The sequence below is a fragment of the Capra hircus genome, chromosome 21 (assembly GCF_001704415.2).
Source record: "Capra hircus breed San Clemente chromosome 21, ASM170441v1, whole genome shotgun sequence".
NCBI lineage: Eukaryota > Metazoa > Chordata > Mammalia > Artiodactyla > Bovidae > Capra > Capra hircus.
In genome coordinates, this window is record NC_030828.1 from 3,526,525 (window position 1) to 3,550,899 (window position 24,375).

Below are 24,375 nucleotides of genomic sequence, written 5' to 3' on the forward strand. Positions count from 1 at the left end.
CCCGTTTTAACTTTATTTTCAATCACCAGCTTCATTCAAGGGAAAGATCTGATTTCATGGTGATGGTTTGGGCTTGTTTATCCTCAGGCCTGTTACTTTTGATGAAGTACCTTCTGTCTGTTCAGGGACTGCGTACCCAGTTTTGAATTGTACAGTCAATGGTTCTGCTCATTCTTTTGCTACTTCGCCATGCAGTGTCTTCTGCAAGGTGGCTGAAGGTCATGAAGGGAGCATTTGAATTGTTGAAAGCAACACAACAGCAAACACACCCGATTCTACCCATGAGATGGTCTGGCTTGCTTAAACGAGGCAAGAGTTATCATGGGAAGCATTTTTCTGTACAGAGCAATTAAGTGCTGAGTATATAGAAAGAGATTGGTGCCTGAATCTAAAAAATATTTAAAGAAAAAGGTTGTGCAACATTCCAACTTGAACCAGGTCCTTGGGGAAAAGAAAATAACACACATGGAAGAGAAAAGAAACAGCACATGGTAAAGTGCTCATTATACCACACATAAAACAAACGAGCAAGTGAGCGATGAGAGATGAGCAGGCCAGAGTTGCCAGAACAGGCTTGAACGTGAAACTCCATCTGTCCTTTGGAAATCATCACAAGGGCAGTCCTGGGGCCTTCCTGGAGACTGGACCCCAGACCCACGATGGCGCCTGGATACTCTGCTGCTGCTGAGGGCACTCAGGGGTGCACACCCACAGCTGCACAGCTGTTTTTTCATTCAGCTTCTCTTACGAAAAGTCCAAAGTTCTGACCTGACCTGGCCCATCAGATTCTTCCTACTTCCAAGCACCATGAGTCCACTCCCACACTGAGGTTTTAGTCATGCAAGAAAGACCTGCTTCCAGGCCCAGCTCACCTGTATGGAGATGGAGGAAGGCCTAGTGGGGCTGTATCAGGCCCCTGAGGGCAGGAGGGGTGGGGAGAGGCGCCGGGGTGGGGGTGGGGGGCTTGACAGGCATGACTCTCCCAGACAGGTGTGTCTGGGGGAGGTGACGGGGGCAGGAGCCAGCTGAGCAGAGGAGGTGGTTGGTGGAGAGCTGGGAGAACACTGCGGAGGCAGAGGACTGTCAGACTGGGGGCTCTTGACTGAAGGGTCCCAACAGGCAGAGCCACAGGGGTGTTCATACCCCAACAAACATGAAGTCTGGGGAGAGGGGCTTCCCACTGTGTTGCAGGGAAGTAAACGTTTGCTGTGGGCCTGGTGACGGTGGACTGGAGGTGGCCCTCTTGAGTGGGGCAGCCAGCTGGGAGGTGCGGCAGGAACTGAGGCCGTCAGGCTTGTGTCTGTGAGCCTAGGAGGAAGGCACAATGGCCCTGAATGTTACCGAGTGGGCCGTCATCATCGTCAGCCACTTCATTTTCCGGTACCTGGCCTCCCTGTTCTTCCCACTCATCACAGGTCTGAACACAGACCAGAAGGGAGAGGAGGGCTTGGAGGTAAAGTAGTTTATCTCACTCCAGACTAGCACTGATCTCCTGGAAGACCGCGTGTTGCCCCCAAAGGTTGTGGAGTGGGGGGTCTCATGCCCTTGGCCAGTGGAGGTATCAGGGTATCTGCAGGCCTCCCTGCCAGCAAGCCCTACTTTAGACATGGCGGTGAGCACGAATAAGGAAGCGTATCCTTACTCTTTTTGCGTGAACTGGCTTTTACGTACAGGCGGAGAAAACTTGAACACCAAACTGCTTACCATCATTACCTGTTGGGGTCTTCAGAGTTGGGGGTGCCAGGCAGTTTTTAGGGGTGAACACCTGTGAAAGGGTAGAGGAAAAAGTTCAGGTTGACCGTGAAGGGAGCGGTCTGCTGGCCTCTGCGCCCTGCGCGGGGCAGCAAGTCTTCCCGGAAGGAGCGCCAGGGGCCCGTCTCCGACCGCCGTGACGGTCCTCAGGCTTGTGCGCCGCCTCCCTCGAGCAGGACACCCGCGCCTGAGACCACTCTGCTGTCCTCCAGTGTGTGCCCTGCCCTGCTTTACCCCAGGACGTGAAGGCTGCACAAGACGCTGACGGAGCTGGTCTGTCAGGCTGGAGGCAGCCCCGCACGGGTGCGCGCAGAGCCGCAGGGTCTGCAGAGAGCCCTCCTGCACAGTTGCTCACGGGCCTGCTCTGCTCTGAGGCTCACGGTCGTCCTCGCCCGCGGGCCCAGGTTCTCATGCTCCCTGGGTCTGTGCGCACACGTACTCAGCCTCGCTTTCCACCGCTGCTTCCTGCTCCCTCTCCATGCCCTTCCTCTCTGCTTTTTACCTTTCACATATGTTTAATAGTTAATATATTTTCTTTTCTTTTTTAGAATTAAAGATTTTAAAATTAAAAAAAAAATAAAATAAAAAAAATAAATTGCCAAAAAAAAAAATAAATAAATAAAACTATAGTCACCAGGCTGTGCACTACATTTCCTGATCTTATTTATTTTAAAACTGGAAGTTTGCACCTTTTGACCACCTTCATCCACTTTGCTCCCCACCCCACTCTGACCTCTGCTGACCCCCAGTCTGTTCTCTGTATCTATGAGTTCAGCTTTTTGTTTATTTGGGTCCTACATATAAGTGAAGTCATATGGTATTTGTCTTTGTCTGATTTATTTCACTTAGCATAGTGCTTTCAAGGTCCATCCCTGCTGTAAATGGCAGGATTTCCTTCATTTGGCTGAACAGTATTTTCCAGTGTGTGTGTGTGTGTGTGTGTGTGTGTGTGTGTGTGTGTGTGTGTGTGTGTAGTATATAGTATGAGGCTTCCCTGGTGGCTCAGCAGTAAAGAATCCACCTGCAGTGCAGGAGACACAGGATCGATCCCTTGGTCAGGAAGATCCCCTGGAGGAGGAAATGGCAACCCACTCCAGTATTCCTGCCTGGAAAATCCCATGGACAGAGGAGCCTGGTGGGCTACAGTCCATGGGGCCGCAAAAGAGTGGGACACAACTTAGCGACCGAACAGCATTCATATATATATATATATATATATATATATATATATATATGTATGTATGTATATTCATGGTCAGTCGCTTCAGCTGTGTGTATATGCATATATATATACATATATGTGCATTTTGTTTAACTATTCATCTATTGATGGATACTTGTTGTTACCAGTCTTTGCTATTGTGAGTAATACTGTCTTGGATGTGAAATTCTAGAACAGGCAAAATAGTTTATGGCATAAAAACTGAGAATAGTGGTTCCTTTTGCTGGGATGAGAATGGAAATGGGCTGGGAAGGGGCATGGTGACCTTCTGGAGTGCTGATGGTATTCTGTCTTGGTCACCGAGATGGTGATATATTATCTTTAATGTATTCCTGTGTTTTTCTAAATTTAATTCAATGAGTCTATGTTAACTTGGTAAATGAACAGAATTTTCCCCAACATTCTATCATGCGAATTTGCAAACGTGGAAATGTTGAATAATTACACAATGAAAACCTCTACTGTTAACGTTTTACTATGCTTCTGTCATCGCCATCCAGCCATCCTCAATCCATCAATGCTTCTTAACTCTTGATGGATTCAAAGTAAATAATGCATTTCCCACTAAATAATTCAGCAAGCATATCACTAATTAGAGTTCAATATTCATTTACTGTTTGATTCTTTCAAAGCAAAAATTTATAGTATGACGTGCACAGACACTAAGTGTACTCTTGAGAAGGTTTGACGAACATGCTCAACTGGATAACCCAAATCCCTATGATGACAGAGCATGTTGTCACACTGCAGAAGGCCACTGTCCCCCTTCCCAGTCCATTCCTGTCCTCGCCAAACCAAAGGGAACCATTTCCTAACGTTTCTACCGTAAATTATTCTGCCTGTTCTAGAATTTCACATTCAAGACTGGCCACACAGGGTTCTAAGCCTAGAAGTCTGTGGAAGGCTGTCCTCCGCCAGAGATAAGCTGATCCCCTCGTCTGTCTCTATCTCTTTTGAGAACTGATGCTGCTAAGTCACTTCAGTCGTGTCCGACTCTGTGCGACCCCAGAGACGGCAGCCTACCAGGTCCCCCATCCCTGGAATTCTCCAGGCAAGAACATTAGAGTGGGTTGCCATTTCTTTCTCCAGTGCATGACAGTGAAAAGTGAAAGTGAAGTTGCTCAGTCGTGTCCAACTCTTAGCGACCCCATGGACTGCAGCCTACCAGGCTCCTCCGTCCATGGGATTTTCCAGGCAAGAGTACTGGAGTGGGGTGCCATTGCCTTCTCCGTGAGAACTGATAGTTGCTTGCAAACATCATGCCCTTACATTCTTCTTGTATTTTGCAGAAAAAAGAGCGTGAGCTTAAAATAAATAAGTCAACTAATGCTTATACTACTGGGAAGATGACCCACCCCCCAAACATCCCAAAGGAGCAGACCCCCGCAGGGACCACAAATGCCTCTTCAGCCTCAGTAAAACCTGAAGACAAGACTTCTGAAAACAAAAAGACTTACAACAGCATCAGCAAGATTGACAAAATGTCCCGAATTATATTCCCACTTCTGTTTGGCACTTTCAACCTAGTCTACTGGGCAACATATTTGAATAGGGAGCCAGTGATTAAAGGGGCTACCTCTCCAAAATGACCTTCCGTGCTCCCAAACTGCAAGAGAGCCATACGTCAGTGACGGGCACCAAGGAGAGGTTGAACTTGGGGGGCCTTCCTTATTTGGGCACTATCTTTCAGGAAATTTTTGCATGTTTAATTATATGTACAAATAATATTGCGTTGATGTTTCTAAATATAATGTCAGATGTTTCAGAGATGACACATTGATAAATAAATCAAGCCACTTTCTAGAAAAACAGGAGACATGGCACTGACCCTCAGATGCTCAGCACCTTACACTGATAGTTTACAAACAAGCATATTTTTAACTGTTCCAAGTGTTACCTAACACTGTTTTTTATACTTCAGATGTCATTTCATACAAATTTTCCCAGCAAATAAATATTTTAGGAAATGCTCCATGATTATTACTTGACCAACTCTCACAAGAAACAGGTATCACAAAGAGCACATTTTGCATTGGAAATTCAACTCTGGGCATTTATGTACAAAACTAATTGCCTTTGATAATTCTTTGAAATTAAAGAGTTTAATTGCTCTGAAATTAAAACTACTGCATGATCTTATGTTAAATAAAATAAATACTTATGCAGATATTTAATAATAGAAGCATATAGTATGTTAGATTGACAGATAAAATATTTCCCCAAGGAAAAATTTAACTACTTAAAAAATTTTTTTTGGTGGAGTGGGAGTGAAACTTTCTTCTGTCCCTCTGACCACCCACCCCTCTACTGAGTAACTGAACAATGACCAAGAAAGAAAAGATCTTAAAACAAAAAGTAGTGTGATGACAGTCTTGGCATCTGACCTGAGCATACACTGTCTGAAACACTGACCACAATTCACTGCAGCCAGAGTATAGTGCTTCAGTGGTGAGAAATTGTAAATGAGTTATTTTCCATTTTATTTCCCTGTATGTTATTTCATGATTGACTTATTGCTCTGTTAGCTTTTGTATATGAACCCTAAATGTTCATTAAAAAATAAAAATGAGACTGATCTTGTGGAAAATATGTCATTTTCTGAAAATATTTCAAATTTTGGTGGGTGTACTGACTCATTTTCTAAAGATGATATAAAGGAAACCCATCATGAAGGTGCTTGGGAAAAAAAGCCTCTTACTTAGCTGTTCACCTCTGTTCCAGTCTGATTCTTCTGGGTAGCATGTAAAGAGAAAGCTGACTTCAACCACAATGAGGTGAATAGGTAGAACCAGAAGTTCTTTCCATCACATACATCTCCATGATACCGTTCTCCACCGGTCTCTGCTCAATAGAGTCCTCCCTGAAGGTAAGCTTACTGTTCAGTCCCCACGCCTTTCCTTTTGCTGTTTGTGAAGAGTGATTAAAAAGAACTGCATGCAGACCATCTACTTACTTTTAGAGGGATAACATGTATGAAAGGAACAGTTTCTTTTTCCTCTCATAAAAGGGATTTTATGACTATTAGCAAACGGTATCAAAGTTCAGTTCAGTTGTGTCCAACTCTTTGCGACCCTATGGACTGCAGCACACCAGGTGTCCTTGTCCATCACCAACTCCCAGAGTTTGCCCAAACTCATATCCATTGAGTCAGTGATGCCATCCAACCATCTCATCCTCTGTTGTCTCCTTCTCCCCCTGCCCTCAATCTTTCCCAGCATCAGGGTCTTTTCAACTGAGTCAGCTCTTTGCATCAGGTGGTCAAAGTATTGGGGTTTCAGCTTCAACATCAGTCCTTCCAATGAACACCCAGGACTGATCTCCTTTAGGATGGACTGGTTGGATCTCCTTGCAGTCCAAGGGACTCTCAAGAGTCTTCTTCAGCACCACAGTTCAAAAGCATCAATTCTTTGGCACTCAGCTTTCTTTCTAGTCCAACTCTCACATCCATACATGACTACTGAAAAAACCATAGCCTAGACCAGACGGACATTTGATTACAAAGTAATGTCTCTGCTTTTGAATATGCTGTCTAGGTTGGTTATAACTTTCCTTCCAAGGAGTAAGCGTCTTTTAATTTCATGGCTGCAATCACCATTTGCAGTGATTTTGGAGCCTGAAAAAATAGTCAGCCACTGTTTCCATTGTGTTTCCATTGTTTCCCCATCAATCTGCCATGAAGTGATGGGATTGGGATGCCATGATCTTCGTTTTCTGAATGTTGAGCTTTAAGCCAACTTTTTCACTCTCCTCTTGCACTTTCTTCAAGAAGCTCTTTAGTTCTTCTTCACTTTCTGCCATAAGGGTGATGTCATCTGCATATCTGAGGTTATTGATATTTCTTCTGGCAATCTTGATTCCAGCTTGTGCTTCTTCCAGCCCAGCATTTCTCATATTGTACTCTGCATAGAAATTAAATAAGCAGGGTGACAGTATACAGCCTTGACGTACTCCTTTTCCTATTTGGAACCAGTCTGTTCCACGTCCAGTTCTAACTGTTGCTTCCTGACCTGTATACAGGTTTCTCAAGAAGTAGGTCAGGTGATCTGGTATTCCCATCTCTTTTAGAATTTTCCACAGTTTATCGTGATCCACACAGTCAAAGGCTTTGGCATAGTCAATAAAGCATAAATAGATGTTTTTCTGCAACTCTGTTGCTTTTTCGATGATCCAGTGAATGTTGGCAATTTGATCTCTGGTTCCTCTGCCTTTTCTAAAACCAGCTTGAACATCTAGAATTTCACGGTTCACATATCAAAGTTATGCCCACCTAAACTGACTACTTCATGGAACTTAATTCTTAAAAACTCATACACCTCAGCATGTTTGATGGACACAGATATGGTCATGGCCATGGACACACATATAAGCACATATTCAGAAGTCTTTTATCTTGAATAACTATATAAATGCCTATAGCATCTACTCACTGAAAACTCCCAAATACTTATTCTGAGAAATCTTTCCACAGGACTCAATATCAAGTAATATATTTTCCTGTATAGATGTGAAAGTTGGACCGTAAAGCTGAGCACCGAAGAATTGATGCTTTTGAACTGTGGTGTTGGAGAAGACTCTTGAGAGTCCCTTGGACTGCAAGGAGATAAAACCAGTCCATCCTAAAGGAGATCAGTCCTGAACATCCATTGGAGGGACTGATGCTAAAGCTGAAACTCCAGCTTTGGCCACCTGATGCAAAGAACTGACTCATTGGAAAAGACCCTGATGCTGGGAAAGATTCAAGGCAGGAAGAGAAGGGGACAACAGAGGATAAGATGTAGAATGGCATCACCGACTCAATGGACATGAGTTTGAGCAAGCTCTGGGTGTTGGTGATGGACATGGAGGCCTGGCATGCTGCAGTTCATGGGGTCGCAAAGAGTCAGACATGACTGAGAGACTGAACTGAACTGATTATATTTTATCACAGGAGTGTGAGAGATGCACAGAACTACTACATTCTTCAAAAAGACTGGTGCCCATTCATGGCATCCCTGGTTCATTAAATATATAGAGGTTCCATTGCCCCTTCTCTGCCTTGTTTCAGGATATCATAATAGAAAAGTAAAGGTCAACAAAAAGGATGCTCTTAAAACGTCATGCAAGAGGCATTTCTCTTTTGCAAATGGTGGTATATTTGTAGAATTATGTGTGCTTTCCTTTATACCCTGATAACTCAGTTGCTAAAGAATCTGCCTGCAATGCAGGAGACCTGGTTCGATTCCTGGGTTGAGAAGATCCACTGGAGAAGGGACAGTCTACCCACTGCAGTATCCTTGGGCTTCCCTTGGGGCTCAGCTAATAAAGAATCTGAGTGCAGTGCAGGAGACCTGGGTTTGATCTCTGGGTTGAGAAGATCTCCTGGAGAAGGGAAAGGCTACCCACTCCAGCGGGGTCACAAAGAATCAGACACGACTGAGAGACTTTCATTTTCACTTTCCATTATACCACAGCATAACATCAGCCAAAACCAAAGGCAAATCTGATGCCGACTATGCAGCTTCTGTTTTTATTTACTGTTTGTTTATATTTGTTTATGTAGTCTTCACATTTTAGCTCTGCATTGTAGTTTGGAGAAACATAGGTTGGATCTAAAAGGCTACACATAAACACTCCCTTTAAACATCTCAATCCTAATGGGAAATGTTATCTTCCATATGAGGTTGCATAATTTTCTTGACAAATTCGAGCCTTTGTTACAGGAAACCCTCAGAGCCCTGCTAGGGGAATTCCAGTTTGAGGATACTACTGCATTTATATGCTGCTCAGCCTTAAATCTGAGCAAAATTTAGTGAAAACGATCACATTAGTCTTCTGTTAATTTTGTATTATGGATATTTCAGTGTTTGTTATTTTTAATGAGGATATCATGAAGAATAACCTTGGGAAAAATGATAAGGTAGGGGATAAAAATTTTGAAAATAATTATAAATTACACTGCCCTACTTTTAGAACCAGAGTATTTAACATATCTCTTTTGACATCACCACAAATAGGAAGAATATCCTAATAAGTCAGCAATCAGTATTACTTCCGGAGAAGGCAATGGCAACCCACTCCAGTACTCTTGCCTGGAAAACCCCATGGACGAACAGAGGAGCCTGGTAGGCTGCAGTCCATGGGGTCGCTAAGAGTCAGACACGACTGAGCGACTTTACTTTCACTTTTCATTTTCATGCATTGGAGAAGGAAATGGCAACCCACTCTAGTGTTCTTGCCTGGAGAATCCCAGGTACGGGGGAGCCTGGAGGGCTGCCGTCTATGGGGTCGCACAGAGTCGGATACGACTGAAGTGATTTAGCAGCAGCAGCAGCAGTATTCTCTGTTTCTCAGGAAGAGATGGGTCCATTTAGGGCAGGCTGTGGTGAAAGTTGACCTAAATGCTTATATACAACAATTTGGTTCAGATATTTCTAGAGTAATTATCCAAATTAAAGTGGTACAGCAACACCTTGCATTGAATATTGGCAAGGATTATGTAAATCTCCTAATATATTTGTTATGTTGATGCTTTAGGAATAAGGCTCTGTGTCTCCTTTGGGATAAGTTAGGGGAAATAGGTAAGGTAAATGAGAAATCTCTATTTTACAAATAAGAATCAGTTCAGTTAAGTCTCTCAGTCATGTCCGACTCTTTGCAACCCCGTGAACTGTAGCAGTCCAGGCTTCCCTGTCCATCACCAACTCCTGAAGCTTGCTCAAACTCATGTCCATGGAGTCACTAAGGATATTGCAACCCAAAGAGGCTAATCCATTGGCTCAAATCTTATCACATATTAGGAGAAAATGTATTTCAATTCTCATAGTTTCTAAATTTGACTTCACAACACCATGCAATTGCTTCCAGATGGAAGCTGATTTAGAACAAAAATGTAACCTAAATTGGAAAATCTTGCTTTAAGCACTGGTTGAATGATTATCTGATTATCTATGAAGAATGCTCTGGAGAATATTTTTTTATACTGAAAATGTGACCTTTAAGTCTGTTCCTCCTTATATAAGATTTCTGTGCTTCTGTGATCTTAGAAACTCCTCTTGACAGAATAGACCTGTAGCACTCTCCTCACCTGACAGAGAGAGAGGAAGGAGCAAGGCTGCAGGGAGCAAAGAGAGAGAAGCACTGACTGACTAGAACCCAGTGTCTGGATGTGATTGCTCCTTACCGAGCACCGGTGCAAATGATTAAGGTGACTGGAGTGGGGGGCGGGGTCTACTCAAGGAGAAAGCAGAACTATGATGACACAGAGTCTCCAGGCAATACAGCTCTGCTGCAAGAACTAGCTTCAAATCACAAAAGAACTTGATTTTTTTTAATTGGAAATGCTATAGGTCTCTCAGTGAAAACAGTATTTTAAATATTAAAAAATTATTCCTAATGTCTCTTCTACAATACTAGCACATCTGGGACTATCAACACTATAAACAAACATGGTGAATTTGAATATGAATTACTCTGATCATTGCAATTACTTGCCAGGTTTGCAGTGATGTAAGGTAATGCTTTTGAAGTATGCAAAAAGGTTCATTTCATCAAAGATTTACATGATTATCTGTTTGTTGATGCCATTTTCAATAGATATCTCAACTCCAATCTCAGTGGCTCTGTAGCTTATTTTAAAATGAGCGTGGGTTTTTTATGGAAACTCATGATTGAAAAATATTTACTGCTTAGAATTTCCCTAATATAAAAGTCTGAAGAAATGGTTTTCCTTAATTTTTCTGAAGTCAAGTTGAAAGACAAGTGAAGGAGAAAGAGATGGTTGGATGGCATCACTGACTCAATGGACATGAGTCTGAGCAAGCTCTGGGAGATGGTGAAGGACAGGGAAGTCTGGCGTGCTGCAGCCCGTGGGGTCACAGAGTTGGACATGACTAAGCTTCTGCACAACAACAAAAAGCCAAATATCAGACACCACATTTTACAGTGAACAGCCTTAAAAGGAAAATCTGTGCTCTGTGACAACCCAGAGGGGTTGGGATGGGAAGGAAGGTAGGCAGGAGGTTCAGGAGGGAGGGGACACATGTATAGCTATGGTCGATTCATGTTGATGTATGGCAGAAACCATCACAATATTGTCAAGCAGTTATCCTCCAATTGAAAATAAAATTTTAAAAAAAGGAAAATTTGAAATTAGTTTTAATTGACTCAATATAGTAATTTAAGTCTAATTTATTCTATATTCTTTGTGTTGTCTCCCTAGCAGTGAACACTTTTCCAGGCCAGTGACAGGTGCTCAGTGACAGTAAATTGATGAAAGGAAAGAATACTGGAAAGTGGGTGGACTGGATGTGATGAAGCCTCTTTGGGTAAGGGTTTTGTATCCCACCTAAGTAAAATATGTCTGTAAGAGTTTATAAAATAAGACTTTTGAGATTTTTGCTGCTGCTGCTGCTAAGTCGCGTCAGTCGTGTCCGACTCTGTGCGACCCCATAGATGGCAGCCCAACAGGCTCCCCTGTCCCTGGGATTCTCCAGGCAAGAACACTAGAGTGGGTTGCCATTTCCTTCTCCAATGCATGAAAGTGAAAAGTGAAAGTGAAGTCGCTCAGTCGTGTCCGACTCTTAGCGACCCCATGGACTATAGCCTACCAGGCTCCTCCGTCCATAACCTATTCATATTCCACATAACAACACTGGGAACACCCCCCAACCCCCCCACCCCTGCCCCAAACAGCAACAGTTGGCTTGGCCTGAGTAGCAGGAAGACCATTTAGGTAAATAACCATATAATTTACTATGCAGAGGTGAAACTTCCAGATGGTGAAGCAAGCACCTCAGTAAATCATCTCTCCTCAAAACACAGTGACAACCCTGGCAAGATTATTAAAGCAACCATTTCAGAACTCTGGATATTTAGCTAAAGGCACACAACAAATTAAAACTGTTTGTTGAAGAAACCTACTGACCCTCAATGAGAGCAGTGGAGTCTATGACACTTTAACTCGGGGATACTCCCCTCTCCCTGCCAGCTACTTGTGTGGTCCTGTGGAGACCAGCAGCCAATTTTGACCTGACTTGCAGCTCCACAGAGAAGCTTTATTCCCAGGGTGGTGCTGACAACAATAAAAATCAGTAGTAGTTAGGGAAAGTAAATTGTGCAGGTTCCAAGGGCTGTGATGTAAGCTGGGGCTAAAAAGAGTCCAGCCAAAAATTTAAAAAGATAATGTAGGGATTCACATGTCCATCAGTTCAGTTCAGTCGCTCAGTCGTGTCTGACTCTTTGCGACCCCGTGAATCGCAGCACGCCAAGCCTCCCTGTCCATTACCAACTCCCAGAATTTACTCAGACTTACGTCCATCGACGCAGTGATGCCATCCAGCCATCTCATCCTCTGTCATCCCCTTCTCCTCCTGCCCCCAGTCCCTCCCAGCTTCAGAGTCTTTTCCAATGATTGAAAACCTCTTACATATTGCTAGATCTGGAAATCCGAGTGCATGTTCAGGGCTGTGTGAACAGTAAAGAAAGAGCACAGAGAGCTATGCTGATCCAGGAATGACACCTACAAAGCCAAAACTAAAAATTAAACAAAATTAAAGTTCATATTACAGGAACTACAAACACTGGTCAAGGAAAATTACTAAACAGCAAAAAAAAAAAAAAAAATCTTATTTTCAATAATAAAAAATACAACAACCAGCAGAGCAGAAGGGAGAGATGACTGGATTTCAAAGTTACTAAAATAATTTAGTATGCCCAGTTTTCAACAAATACTATGAGATATACAAAGAAGCAGGGACGTATAGCCTATGGATAGGAAACAAAACAATCTAAAGAAACTAACCCTGGGATACTCAGATGTTCAGCATAGTAGGCAGCCTTTAAATCACCTTTTATATGTATGTTCAAAGAACTAAAGGACACCAAGGTCATGCATGCACTGTTACACTTAAAAATGGATAACCAACAAAAACCTCTTGTATAGCACATGGAGCTCTGCTCAATGTTATGTGCCAGCCTGGATGGAAGCAGGGTTTGGGGAAGAATGGATACATGAATATGTATGGCTGAGTCCCTTCACTGTTAACCTGAAACTATCACAACATTGTTAATTGGCTATACCCCAACACAAAATGTTTTTGGTGTTTTAAAATAAAATAAAATAAAATAAAATAAAAAGTCTAAAGAAAAGTAGGACAACAACGTCTCACAAAACAGATAACAGCAATAGAGAAATTACTTTTAAAAAGAACCAACTAGAAACTGTAGTTTAAAAGTACAGTAACTGAAATATTCAGTGTTTTTGTTTAGCTGCTAAGTCGTGTAAAACTCTTTGCAACCCCGTGGACCGTAGCCCACCAGGCTCCTCTGTCCATGGGATTCCCCAGGCAAGAATACTAGAGAGAGCTGCCATTTCCTTCTCCAGGGGATCTTCCCGACCCAGGGATCAAACCCACATCTCTTGTATCTCCTGCATTGGCAGGCAGATTCTTTACCACTGTGCACCTGGGGATTTGCAAGATACGTGTAAAACACTATCAAATAGATTAGTGTGTGTGAAATATTAATGAGTCCTAGATGGAGAAAGGAGAAGGCACTGGCATCCCACTCTAGTCCTGTTGCCTGGAAAATCCCATGGACGGAGGAGCCTGGAAGGCTGCAGTCCATGGGGTCGCGAAGAGTCAGACACGACTGAGCGACTTCACTTTCATGCATTGGAGATGGAAACAGCAACCCCACTCCAGTGTTCTTGCCTGGAGAATCCCAGGGACAGAGGAGCCTGGTAGGCTACTGTCTATGGGGTCACACAGAGTCGGACACGACTGAAGTGACTTAGCGGCAGCAGCAGCAGGAGAAAAGAGATGAAGAAAAATACTGAAGAATAATAGGCAAAGCTTCTAGGGACTTCCCCGGTGGTCCAGTGAGTAAGAAACAAGCAGGGGACACAGGTTCCATCCCTGATGGGAACAAAGATCCCACATGCCATAGAGCAACTAAGCCCGTTCGCTGCAGCTACTGAGCCCGCACACCACAACTCGAGAGCCTACCACAACTGCCTGCATGCAGCAACTACAGGGCCCACGTGCTCTGGAGTTTGAATGCGGAGGAAGAGCCCTCGCACCGCAACTAAGGCCTGACACAGTCAAAAATAAACAAATATTTAAAAATGTCTATATCAAGCAAAATTATCCTTCCAAAAGGCAACTGAAGGAAAGGCATTCCTGGGAAAATAAAAATGGAGAAATTAATCTACAATAGACCTACTCAACAAGAAATACGAAAGGAAGTATTTCAGGAGGAAAATAAATGATCGATGGTACTTGCATCCATACAAAGAAAGAAAACCAGTAAAAGTAATTACATAAGAAAATATAATAGAAAATATGAATATATTTGTAAATAGTTCTTCTCAGCTCATTTTAAAAGGTAGTTATTTGAAATAATAATTATAAAACTGTATTGTTGAGCTTATAAGCAAAAATTTGTAAGGTAATAATATCATGATGGGTGAAGGACAGAGCCCTATGTTGGAACAAAATTTATGTATACTTTTGAAACTAAATTAATAATAATCTGAACTATGTTGTTTTTAGGTAGGATGCATGTTTAATCCCCATGCTATAAGAAAACAAGTAAAATCAAAAAAGAGTAAAGAATCCAACAAAGAAATTTAAGTGGTGCCCTAGAAGATAGCAGAAAAGGAATAACACAGGAACAAAGAAGATATAAGAAAACAAAAAGCAAAACAGGAGATGTAATTCAATCATATCAATGATTATGTTAAAAATGCACTTGGTAGTCCAATCAAAAGGTAGAGATAGTCAGACTAAATTTTACAAAATGATTCCCCTGTAGGCTGTCAATAAGAGACAGATATCAGATTTAAAGGCACAAATAGGTTGAAAGTAAAAAGATGAAAAAGATATACCATGCATGCATACAGAAACCAAGACTGCTGGAATGATTATACTGATATCAAAAAAACCCCCACAACTTTAATATAAGAGTATTACTAGAGACAAAAAGGACATTTTATAGCAATAAAACCATCAGTTCATCAGGAACATCTAAAAATTCAAAGCAGATCCACACCTAAGGACACAGTCCCAAAATATATGAAGCAAAAAATGACAGAACTGAAAGGAGAAATAGACATTTCAACAATAATAGTTGAAAACATTAATGCTCCTCCACTCTCAATAACTGATAGGGCAATTGGACAGAAATTCAGCATGGAGCCAGAAGACAAGAAGAGTACTACTGACCAATCTGACTTCCCTGCTATTAATAGAACATTCCACCCAGCAACAGCAGAACAGACACACCTTCTTTACAAGTGCGCCTGTGCTATTCTCCAGGATAGAGCACTTTTTGAGCTGTGAAAGAAATCTAAATAAGATTAAAATCATATGAAGTACGTTCTCAAAACATAACAAGAGTAAATTAGGAATTCATTGTTCAAACTAGGACACTTATAAGAGGACTCAAAACTGATAATTACACTATGAAAACAGGCATAAATCACAACTGACTGAAGCAAATTCAGACTTGTGTTCATTCTTCCTTGGGCTGGGAATCCACTATTGAGTTCCTACAGTTCCCAATTCCTCTGCTAACCCTAACCCTACAGACTGTCTGCAGCACCTTTTTTAGACGAGTTTGAACTGGGGCATTTCAGAAAACATGCACCTTACTTTCAAATGAGTTAATTTTAAATTCCACTATGCCCCATCGCTATTTTAAGCCATCTAAAAAACCTAGTTTGAATCAGAATTTTTTATTTTTTTTCTTGACTCCACATGACAAAAGGTGAGAGGGTGGGCTATGGGAACTCTCTAAGAAAAGCTTGGCTATTTTCTTTTGTTGCATATAGCTACTGACCGTGTCTTGGCCTTGAGAATACCTCACATTTAAAATGGTTAATTTCTAATCTTAATTTCTTCCTGGAAGCTCCGTGCTTTACTAGGAACTATACCAAATCTTCAACATCCTAAAATTTTCACATGGTAAAAAAAGAGAAGGGAAAAGAAATATTTCCCACTTTTCCCACCTGTTGTTTTTGCTTACAGGAGTGAGTCAGTAGATCCTGATTGTATGGAGGGGTTTTCTTAGCAAAGTATTCTAACTGAAGTATCTGGGCAAGAAAAAGGCAAAGGTAAGGCAAATTCTGGTCATTGGAAACCACTCTTCTGAACTCCTGAGCACTGTCTGTTAGAGGAAGTAGTTTGAATATTTTTGTGAACCCTTTGACATGATTTTATATTCTTCAGCAATAAACCAGAGGAGAAAACCTATAAGAGATACAGATATAGATTTATAAATATATAGATGTATGTGACTGACATATATCAGTATTGCTCACACACTGCAGGACCTGGCTAGGCAAGTTCAAAGTCTACAGAGCAGGCCGTTAGGAAGCGACCGTCAGGAGCCGGCTGGGACTCCAGGGAGGATGTTGCCCACAGCTGGGAATCTTTTCTCTTTCTTGGTTTCTCTCTCTCTCTCTCTCCAGAAAGTCTCAATCCAGTTTTCAAGGCTTTACACCTGATTAGGTGTAAGGCCCACTGAGGAAAATGTCCTTAACTTGAAGTCAGTTGATTAGGGATTTTAATTATACCTCCAAATTCCTTTACAACAGCACCTAGATTTATGCCTGTCTGATCAAGTAACCGGGGGCAGTAACCAAGCTGACAAATCAAAATGCCACTTACAGTCTTCCCCTCATCAACTTGGCACCCATGTACATCTCTTATACCATATTTAATCTCCAAATAAAGACAGTAACAAAGTTGTATTTCTGCCTAAAATGATGCAACTAACCTACCTACATTTTAGTAACTTTGTTACTGTCTTTATTTGGAGATTAAGTAAATATGGTTTAAAGAGGTGTGTGTGATACAACTAACCTACCTACAGAGGCTTCCCAGGTGGCACAGGAGTAAAGCATCCACCTGCAATGCAAGAGGCTCAGGTTTGGTCCCTGCGTCAGGAAGATCCCCTGGAGGAGGAAAGGACAACCCACTCTGGAATTCTTGCCTAGAGAATCTCATGAACAGAGGAGCCTGGCAGGCTACAGTCCATGGGGTCACAAAGAAACAGACACGACTGAGGACACATGTATGTAACATACCTACAACCCAAAACATGCTAACACTTTCTCCAGAAGAGAACATGAAGTCTTTGAGTACTGTTCACTAATCCTTTGGTATCTTATAACCTAAATAATGAAACATAAAATTAACTATTATTGACATTGTTTATATTAGATAAGGGGATAATAGAGGGAAGAAAACAATGATATTTTTTATAGACACAGAAGCATATTTATACCAAAATAAAGAAGAAATATTCATAACTGTTAGACCAATTTTTTAAACTGGTCACATCGTTATAACTAGTATTTACAAATGCCACCTTCCACTAATCATTTCATATTCACTTTACCCTCAGCAAACATTTCCGTTGGTGATGGTATTTTGCCTGACAGGCTGACCCAGATGTATTCTGGTGAGTTTCTGCTGAATTGTTGAAGTTCTTTATCACAGAACATGAAAATACTAAAAGCCTCCTTAAGAGATCTCCTACATTCCAGACGTACTCTTCCTAACCTCTGTTGTGGAGCAGCACTCCAATTTCCCTGTGGTTGTCAGGGTTAATCACCAAGCCAGCAGAGTCGATTTCTTGTTTGGCCTGTAGATTCAGAGGCCTGAGCTCCAAATGGATGGCCAGTCTTATTCTGTTTTCAGTGGAATCCTGTCATGCCCCCAGGTGGAAGCACTCCACTCTTTGGAACTGAGACCTCTAGACCAGCAGAGTATAAGATCAAGGAGATAGGAACCAGAATTTTTCTAGGCATTGCCACTTGGCTGGTGTCATAGGTGAGTTTTCAAAGGATGCTGTAACTAATTACCATAGAGTGGGTGGTTGAAACAACAAACATTCCTTTCACAAAATTCTGGAGGGTGGCAGGTGCAAGGTCAAGGTAGACCCCGTGTCTGACAAGGGCCCGGTTTCCAGTCTTCAAATGGTGGTCTTCCTGTTTTATCCTCACACGGGAGAGAGCAGAGACAGAGAAAGCAAGCTCTCAGGAGTCTCTTCCTGAGGGCACTAACCCTATCGGCACTAACCCTGAGGGCACTAACTCACTACTCATTTCACACTCATGTGTCACACTCACGGCACAAAAGCCCTGTTTCCCAATACCATCAGAGGGGGACCTTGGCATGTCAACATATACCTTTGGGAGAAACACGGATGTTCAGCTGAGAACACTAGTCCTCTGTTTTATCAAGAAGCCTGCTGGAGGATAAGGGAAAACAAAGTAAGACCAATGAAGTCCATGAGTTGGGCCCATTGTCACACTTTATTTGTTATAAAATGAGTTCCTTGATCAGAGCAATGGTGTGTGGTGTATGGAATAACACTGGGGTGGAAAAGGAATTTTCTAAGTCCATAGGAAGTGGTTTTGGCAAAAGAGTAACTGCATATCCAGAGTAAGCATCTCTTCCCGTAACAGTGAAGTTGCACCCCTTTCGTGATGGAAGGACTCAAGTTTAACCGTCTGCCCACCAGGTAGCTGGCTGCTCACCATGAGGAACTGTGCCATTCTGGGGCCTCAGCACTGCTCTCTGCCGCTGGCAGACTGGGCCCTCAGCAGGGGCCGTAGCCAGGCCAGCCGAACTGAGGGAAGTCCGCGTTGCTAGGCCGAGGCAAAAACTCAGTCCCTGCTCCAATGACACTTTGCTCATGAGGCCCACTGGGCTATGACAGGGTGGATAAGAGGCTGACTAGCATCCCAAGCATGGGCCAGACTGTCTAGTTAACTATTAAACCTCATCACTGCTGAAGTCATTTGTTGGGGAGCATTCATAAAGGACACATCTTCCTTCTGTGCACACAGAAAGGCCTCTCCACTTACTCCTTCCTCAGGCTGCCCTTTCACCATCATTCCAACTGTGTTCTCTCCAAACCTTTGACCATCCAGCCACACCACTGGCCAAAGCCCATGACAAAGAATAGACTCATACCTCTAGACCTCTTTCCTTCTAGGCGAAACGGACGAGACATATTGTTTGAAGTTCTGTCGAGTCAAAGGATGCCCTTTCTCCTTGTGCTTCAGGGGTGTCCCAGAGAGCGGTTATAGTGCTTCTGCTCTCTGCTTTCAGGTGCTGCCTGCATAGTGTGCAGAATCACCTGGAAACCAGGCTGGGGTCATTTTCCTTCACCCAACAGTTTGCAGGAATCGCCCAGAAGGCGACAGCTGTGGCAGAGAGGCAGAATGTAAGAGTGGGCCCATGGCATTTGAGTCACCCCCTCTTCTGGAAGGGAAAGGTGATCAAGGTTTCTGTGGTGTAAATCATGACACAAGACTGAAGAGTGGATATGCCAGGGAGGGGGGGTGGGGTGGGAGCACGTGGGTGTGGCTATAAAAGGGCAACATGACAGACCTTAGTGGTGATGGAACTGTACAGTGTCTGGATATATCAGTGCCAATATCTTGCTTATGATATTGTACCACAGTTTTATAAGTTGTTACTTTTGGAGGAAATTTAGGAAAAGTTATGTGGGATTTTTCTGCATCATTTTTACAAGTTCATGTTGAATCTACAATTCTTTAATTTTTTTAAAAAGTTTAATTAAAAGTTACAGTGATTTTCAAAAAAATGCAGAGGGAAGAAAGACCAAAATAAAGTTAAACTGATACCTTCTCCATAGCATATGAAAGACCAGAGAACAATGACAGCTAAGAGAAAACAACTTTCAAATTGAATTTTATACCCGGAATAACTATATTTTAAGAAGGAGAACACAGTGGTGACCTTTTTAGTTTTAAAAAATCTGAGGATGCCAAATGATCCTCATTAAAAGAAATTCTAGGCAGTGGAAGGAGATCCTAGAAAGAATCTTTGATATAAAAGAAAGAAATGTGAGCAAAAATGTTGCAAACATGCTGATAAACCCAAACTCACATTGAATACACAAAGCAATTAAAAATCACCTAGTGTGCATGAAGGAAATAAAAGATAAACATGAATTCCTGCATATACCAGAAAGCAGCTGCCTGATTAGAGTTAACATATTCTTGTGTTATGTTATACATGTAATATAAAATTGTATGTTATATAATACTTATTTTTGATGGAGTAAAGCATTTGTAACTTAATCCTGGCAAGCCTCAGGGAACCTTTAATGTTTAATTGTGGATCCAAAATGAAAAGGCCGGAACGAGGACAGAAGTATAGGGCACAATCTTGAATGCTGTGACAGAGCACAAAGAATTATGCTGGTGAACAGAGGAAGGAGAAAATGAAGGGAAAGGGAAAAATAGGGAAGAAGTGGAGAAAGGGGGAAATGAAGCTAGTCCATTGACTGCTGTAGAGACAGCAGGTAAACGTCAGCATAGGGCATTCAAAACAGACAAACTGCTGAAAGGTTAGACAAGAAAAAGGATTACAAGCACCAGAACAAAACCACAAAACTTGCTGTGTTCCCAAACTGAAATCCAAAAACAGCAAAGAAGATATATACAGAAAGATGAGACCTGGTACCAAATGAAGTTTTATCATAAAAGTGAAGAACTTACTCTTCTATCGAAAGGAAAAGATTTTTAAATAGGTTCATAAAGCAGAACTCAACTCTGCGATACAGAAAAACACACACACAGAAGCCAGCGATCAAAAAAGGCTAAAGAGAGTATCAGCAAAGATATATTGGCCAAATGAAAACTAGAAGAAAGCAGAGCTTGAAATCCTAACATCAGGCATGGTGACATTCAGTTATAAAGAGATTTAACACAACAAAACACATTTAAAAGCAAAGATACAACATTTAGAACACCTAGAAATACACCAAAAAGTATGGCCATCGCCCACACAAAGTAGAAATAATAGAAGATGAAAGGAGACCAATATATATACATACATATATACAATATATATACATGCATATATATGTATAAAGACTTTAATATTAGGATAAAATAAGGCAAGAGAAGAAAAAGTAAGTAAAGATACAAAAAAATTAAACAACATAATGAGACCAGCCTTATGATTATTTTGACATTACATCTCATAATTAAGAATAGACTTCCTTTTCAAATTCACAAGGACCAGTCACAAAATTAATCTCATATTAGTTTATTTAGTAATATTAACAAATATCAGTATATTTATGAAGTAGATATTTCATAAATAAATATCTGATGATAACTCTCTGATGATAAAACTAGAAAATAAAAATAAAAATTTAAAAATCTCTTCCAACAGGAAATTAAAAGTTTTTTCTATTAAATAACACAAGGTTGAAGGGAGATGCAAAAATTGTCAAAATTTCTAAACCTCAAAATTAATATGTAAAATTACACATAAAAATCTATGGTGTACATTTAAGGCACATCAAAAGAAAATTCATATTCTTAAACATTTATATCAATATAAATGAAAATTTAAAAAGAATTAAATTCCCGCTCACAAATCTAGAAGTAGAACAATGAAACAAACCAAAAGAAAATGCAAGGTAAGTAAAATAAAGATAAAAGGCTAAATTTAATTGTATAGCACATATAAAAACAGTGGAAACAACTAATGAATCAAAAGTCTGGGGATTAACAAAATGAAATTTATAAGCCACTGAAGAAAAAAGGGGGTGACACACACAATATAAGAAACAAATTACATAAAACCAAGAAAAGCAAGCAGCAGTCATAAAAGACTACTTAGCACACCTTTGTTCAGCAACATTGAAACATAGATGGAATGGACAGTTTCTTGGAAGAAATGAAGTTTACTGAAATTGACCCCATTACAGATACAAAGTTAAGGAGGTCAAATTGCCATGGAAGAAAAAAAGAGAACTTTATCAAAGAAACTTCACACACACACACACGCATGCACACACACACACACACACACACACACACAGGTACATACAAAGGGCCCATATGTCTTCATAGGGGGATTTCACTAACCTTTTGGAGACCTTAGAACTTCAATTTAAATAAATTAAGAACATGGAAAATGAAGAAAAACTTCTCAGTTTATTTTCAATTGTGGAAGAATTATTCAATATTAGGAAACTTAACAATATAATTCCATTATTAATCATCTATGGGAAACATCATTTGATTAACTCCACTGATGCTACATATAGGACAAATTTCAATACTAATTTCTGATTCGTTTAAAAAAACACTCAATTATTTACGGGCGTGTCTTCTTTCTCCTTCTATCTGTTTGTCTCTGTCTCATTAAGAGACCATACAGACTTTCTCACTGTGATTTGAAATCAGAAATTTCCTCCACTACTTCCTCTATTCTTTATCATCAAACTTAAATTATTAGCTCCTGGAATTAGACAAAAATGAAATACTGAAAGCATAAAATTGGGTGACATTGAAGTAAATCTACCTCTATTGGTAGATACTGTGATAAAAAAAACTGGAGAACACTAGAGAATCAGTGATCAATTAACTCAGACATCAGGAGAGTTCAGAAGCAAGTAGGCTATAAAAGTAATATAAAATAACAGAAACATTTATATGCATGAATAATAACTAATTTCTATAACATATATAGACATTTAGCATATGATAAAGTATTTAAAAATAGTAGGGTGAAGTTGAAATTTTGACTTCCCAGGTGGCTCAGTGGTAAAGAATCCATCTGCCAATGCAGGATACGCAGGAGACTTGAGGTCAGTCCCTGGGTCAGGAAGATCCCCTGGAGGAGGAAATGGCAACCCACTCCAGTATTCTTGCCCAGGAAATTCCATGGACAATGGAGCCTGGCGGGCTAGAGTCCATCGGGTTGCAAAGAGGTGGGCATGACTGAGCAACTGAGCACAAAGTTAAACTTTTGAATAAGTAGTGTGTGGAGATCTGGATAACCAGCTGGAAAATGTCAAAATAGCAACACACCTCACATAATACATCAGAATGTGCTCCAAATGGATTGGAGATATAACTATAAGTGATCAGAGTAAATCATGAGTGAATGTTTTTATAACTTGAGTGTATGGGGAAGGTTTCCATCTATTATTTATTTATGTATTTAAATAGAGATGCAATAAAATACTGATAAATTTGACTACAGGAGAATATTTTAAATTTGTAGGATAAGAAAAATACAAACAAAGCAAATGAAAAAACGACAAATGGGAAGAAATTACTTTCAACATATACTACAGAAATCAGAAAAGCTCAAAATTTGAGGACAAGATATGAAGAAATCTTACACAAAAAAGTGCAAGGGCATGAAAAGATAATTTCCTAAAATAGAAATTAGCCACAAATATTTTAAAATGTTCAAAACTACTCATAACAAGAAAAATGAAAATTAGAACTATGTTGAGCTATTTCTCACCTCTAAGTTCAAAACAATGATATTTTAAAACAATTAGATCTTGTTTTCTTCTTGGTTTCTAAATATTGCTGTTGTTGTTGTTCAGTTGTTAAGTCTTGTCCAACTCTTTTTGTGATCTCATGTACTGCAGCATTCCAGCTTCCCTGTCCTCCACTATCTCCTGTAGTTTGCTCAAGTTCATGTCCATTGAGTCAATGATGCTATCTAACCATCTTATCCACTGCCACCCTCTTCTTCTTTTGCCTAAAATTTTATAAATATTGTTTTTAATTAAAATAAACCAGGGAGAAAGTGTGACTTAAGGGCTGAGAAAAGGAAATTATGAGTCAGCCTGGAAAAACCCCTTGTACAAGAAAGTAAGGATGTGCTCAAAAATAGATACCATCAGAAAATTACTGGAGCTAATCAGTGAATTTAGCAAAATTTCAGGATACAAAATCAATGAATAGAAATCACTTGCATTCCTATATACTATCAATGAAAAATCAAAAAAGAGAAATTAAGGAAGCAATCCTATTCACAATTGTAAAAAAATAGTATAAAATATCTAGGAATAAACCTACCTAAGGAAACAAATTCTTCAAGAGATGGGAATACCACACCACCTTACCTGCCTCCTGAGAAATATGTATGCAGGTCAAGAAGCAACAGTTAGAAAAGGACATGGAACAACAGACTGGTTCCATAATGGGAAAGGAGTATGTCAAGGCTGTATATTGTCACCCTGCTTATTTAACTTATATGCAAAGTACATCATGCAAAATGCTGGGCTGGATGAAGCATAAGCTGGAATCAAGATTGCCAGGAGAAATATCAATAACTTCAGATATGCAAATGACATCACCCTTATGGCAGAAAGAGAAGAGGAACCAAAGAGCCTCTTGATGAAGGCAAAAGAGGAGAGTGAAAAAGCTGGCTTAAAATTCAACATTCAAAAAACTAACATCATGGCATCTGGTCCCATCAGTTCAATACAAATAGATGGGGAAACAATGGAAACAGTGACAGACTTTGTTTTCTTTGGCTCCAAAATCACTGCAGATGGTGACTGCAGCCGTGAAATTAAAAGATGCTTGCTCCCTGAAAGAAAAGCTATGACCAACCTAG

The 24,375-nt window shown here is 40.7% G+C and overlaps 1 protein-coding gene across 4 annotated transcripts in view; it reads left to right on the forward strand.

Annotated features, from left to right (window-relative positions):
• Positions 1-5,563, forward strand: part of GABRA5 (gamma-aminobutyric acid type A receptor alpha5 subunit) — a 95,361-nt gene extending 89,798 nt beyond the window's left edge. For 2 of the 4 annotated variants that reach the window (XM_018066604.1, XM_018066601.1), the window contains one exon: positions 4,264-5,561. In XM_018066604.1, coding sequence (XP_017922093.1) covers positions 4,264-4,563 — 300 coding nt within the window. In that variant the 3' untranslated portion in view covers positions 4,564-5,561. Of the gene's footprint in view, positions 1-4,263 lie in introns of all 4 variants that reach the window. The other 2 variants (XM_018066603.1, XM_018066602.1) reach the window with 2 other exon arrangements.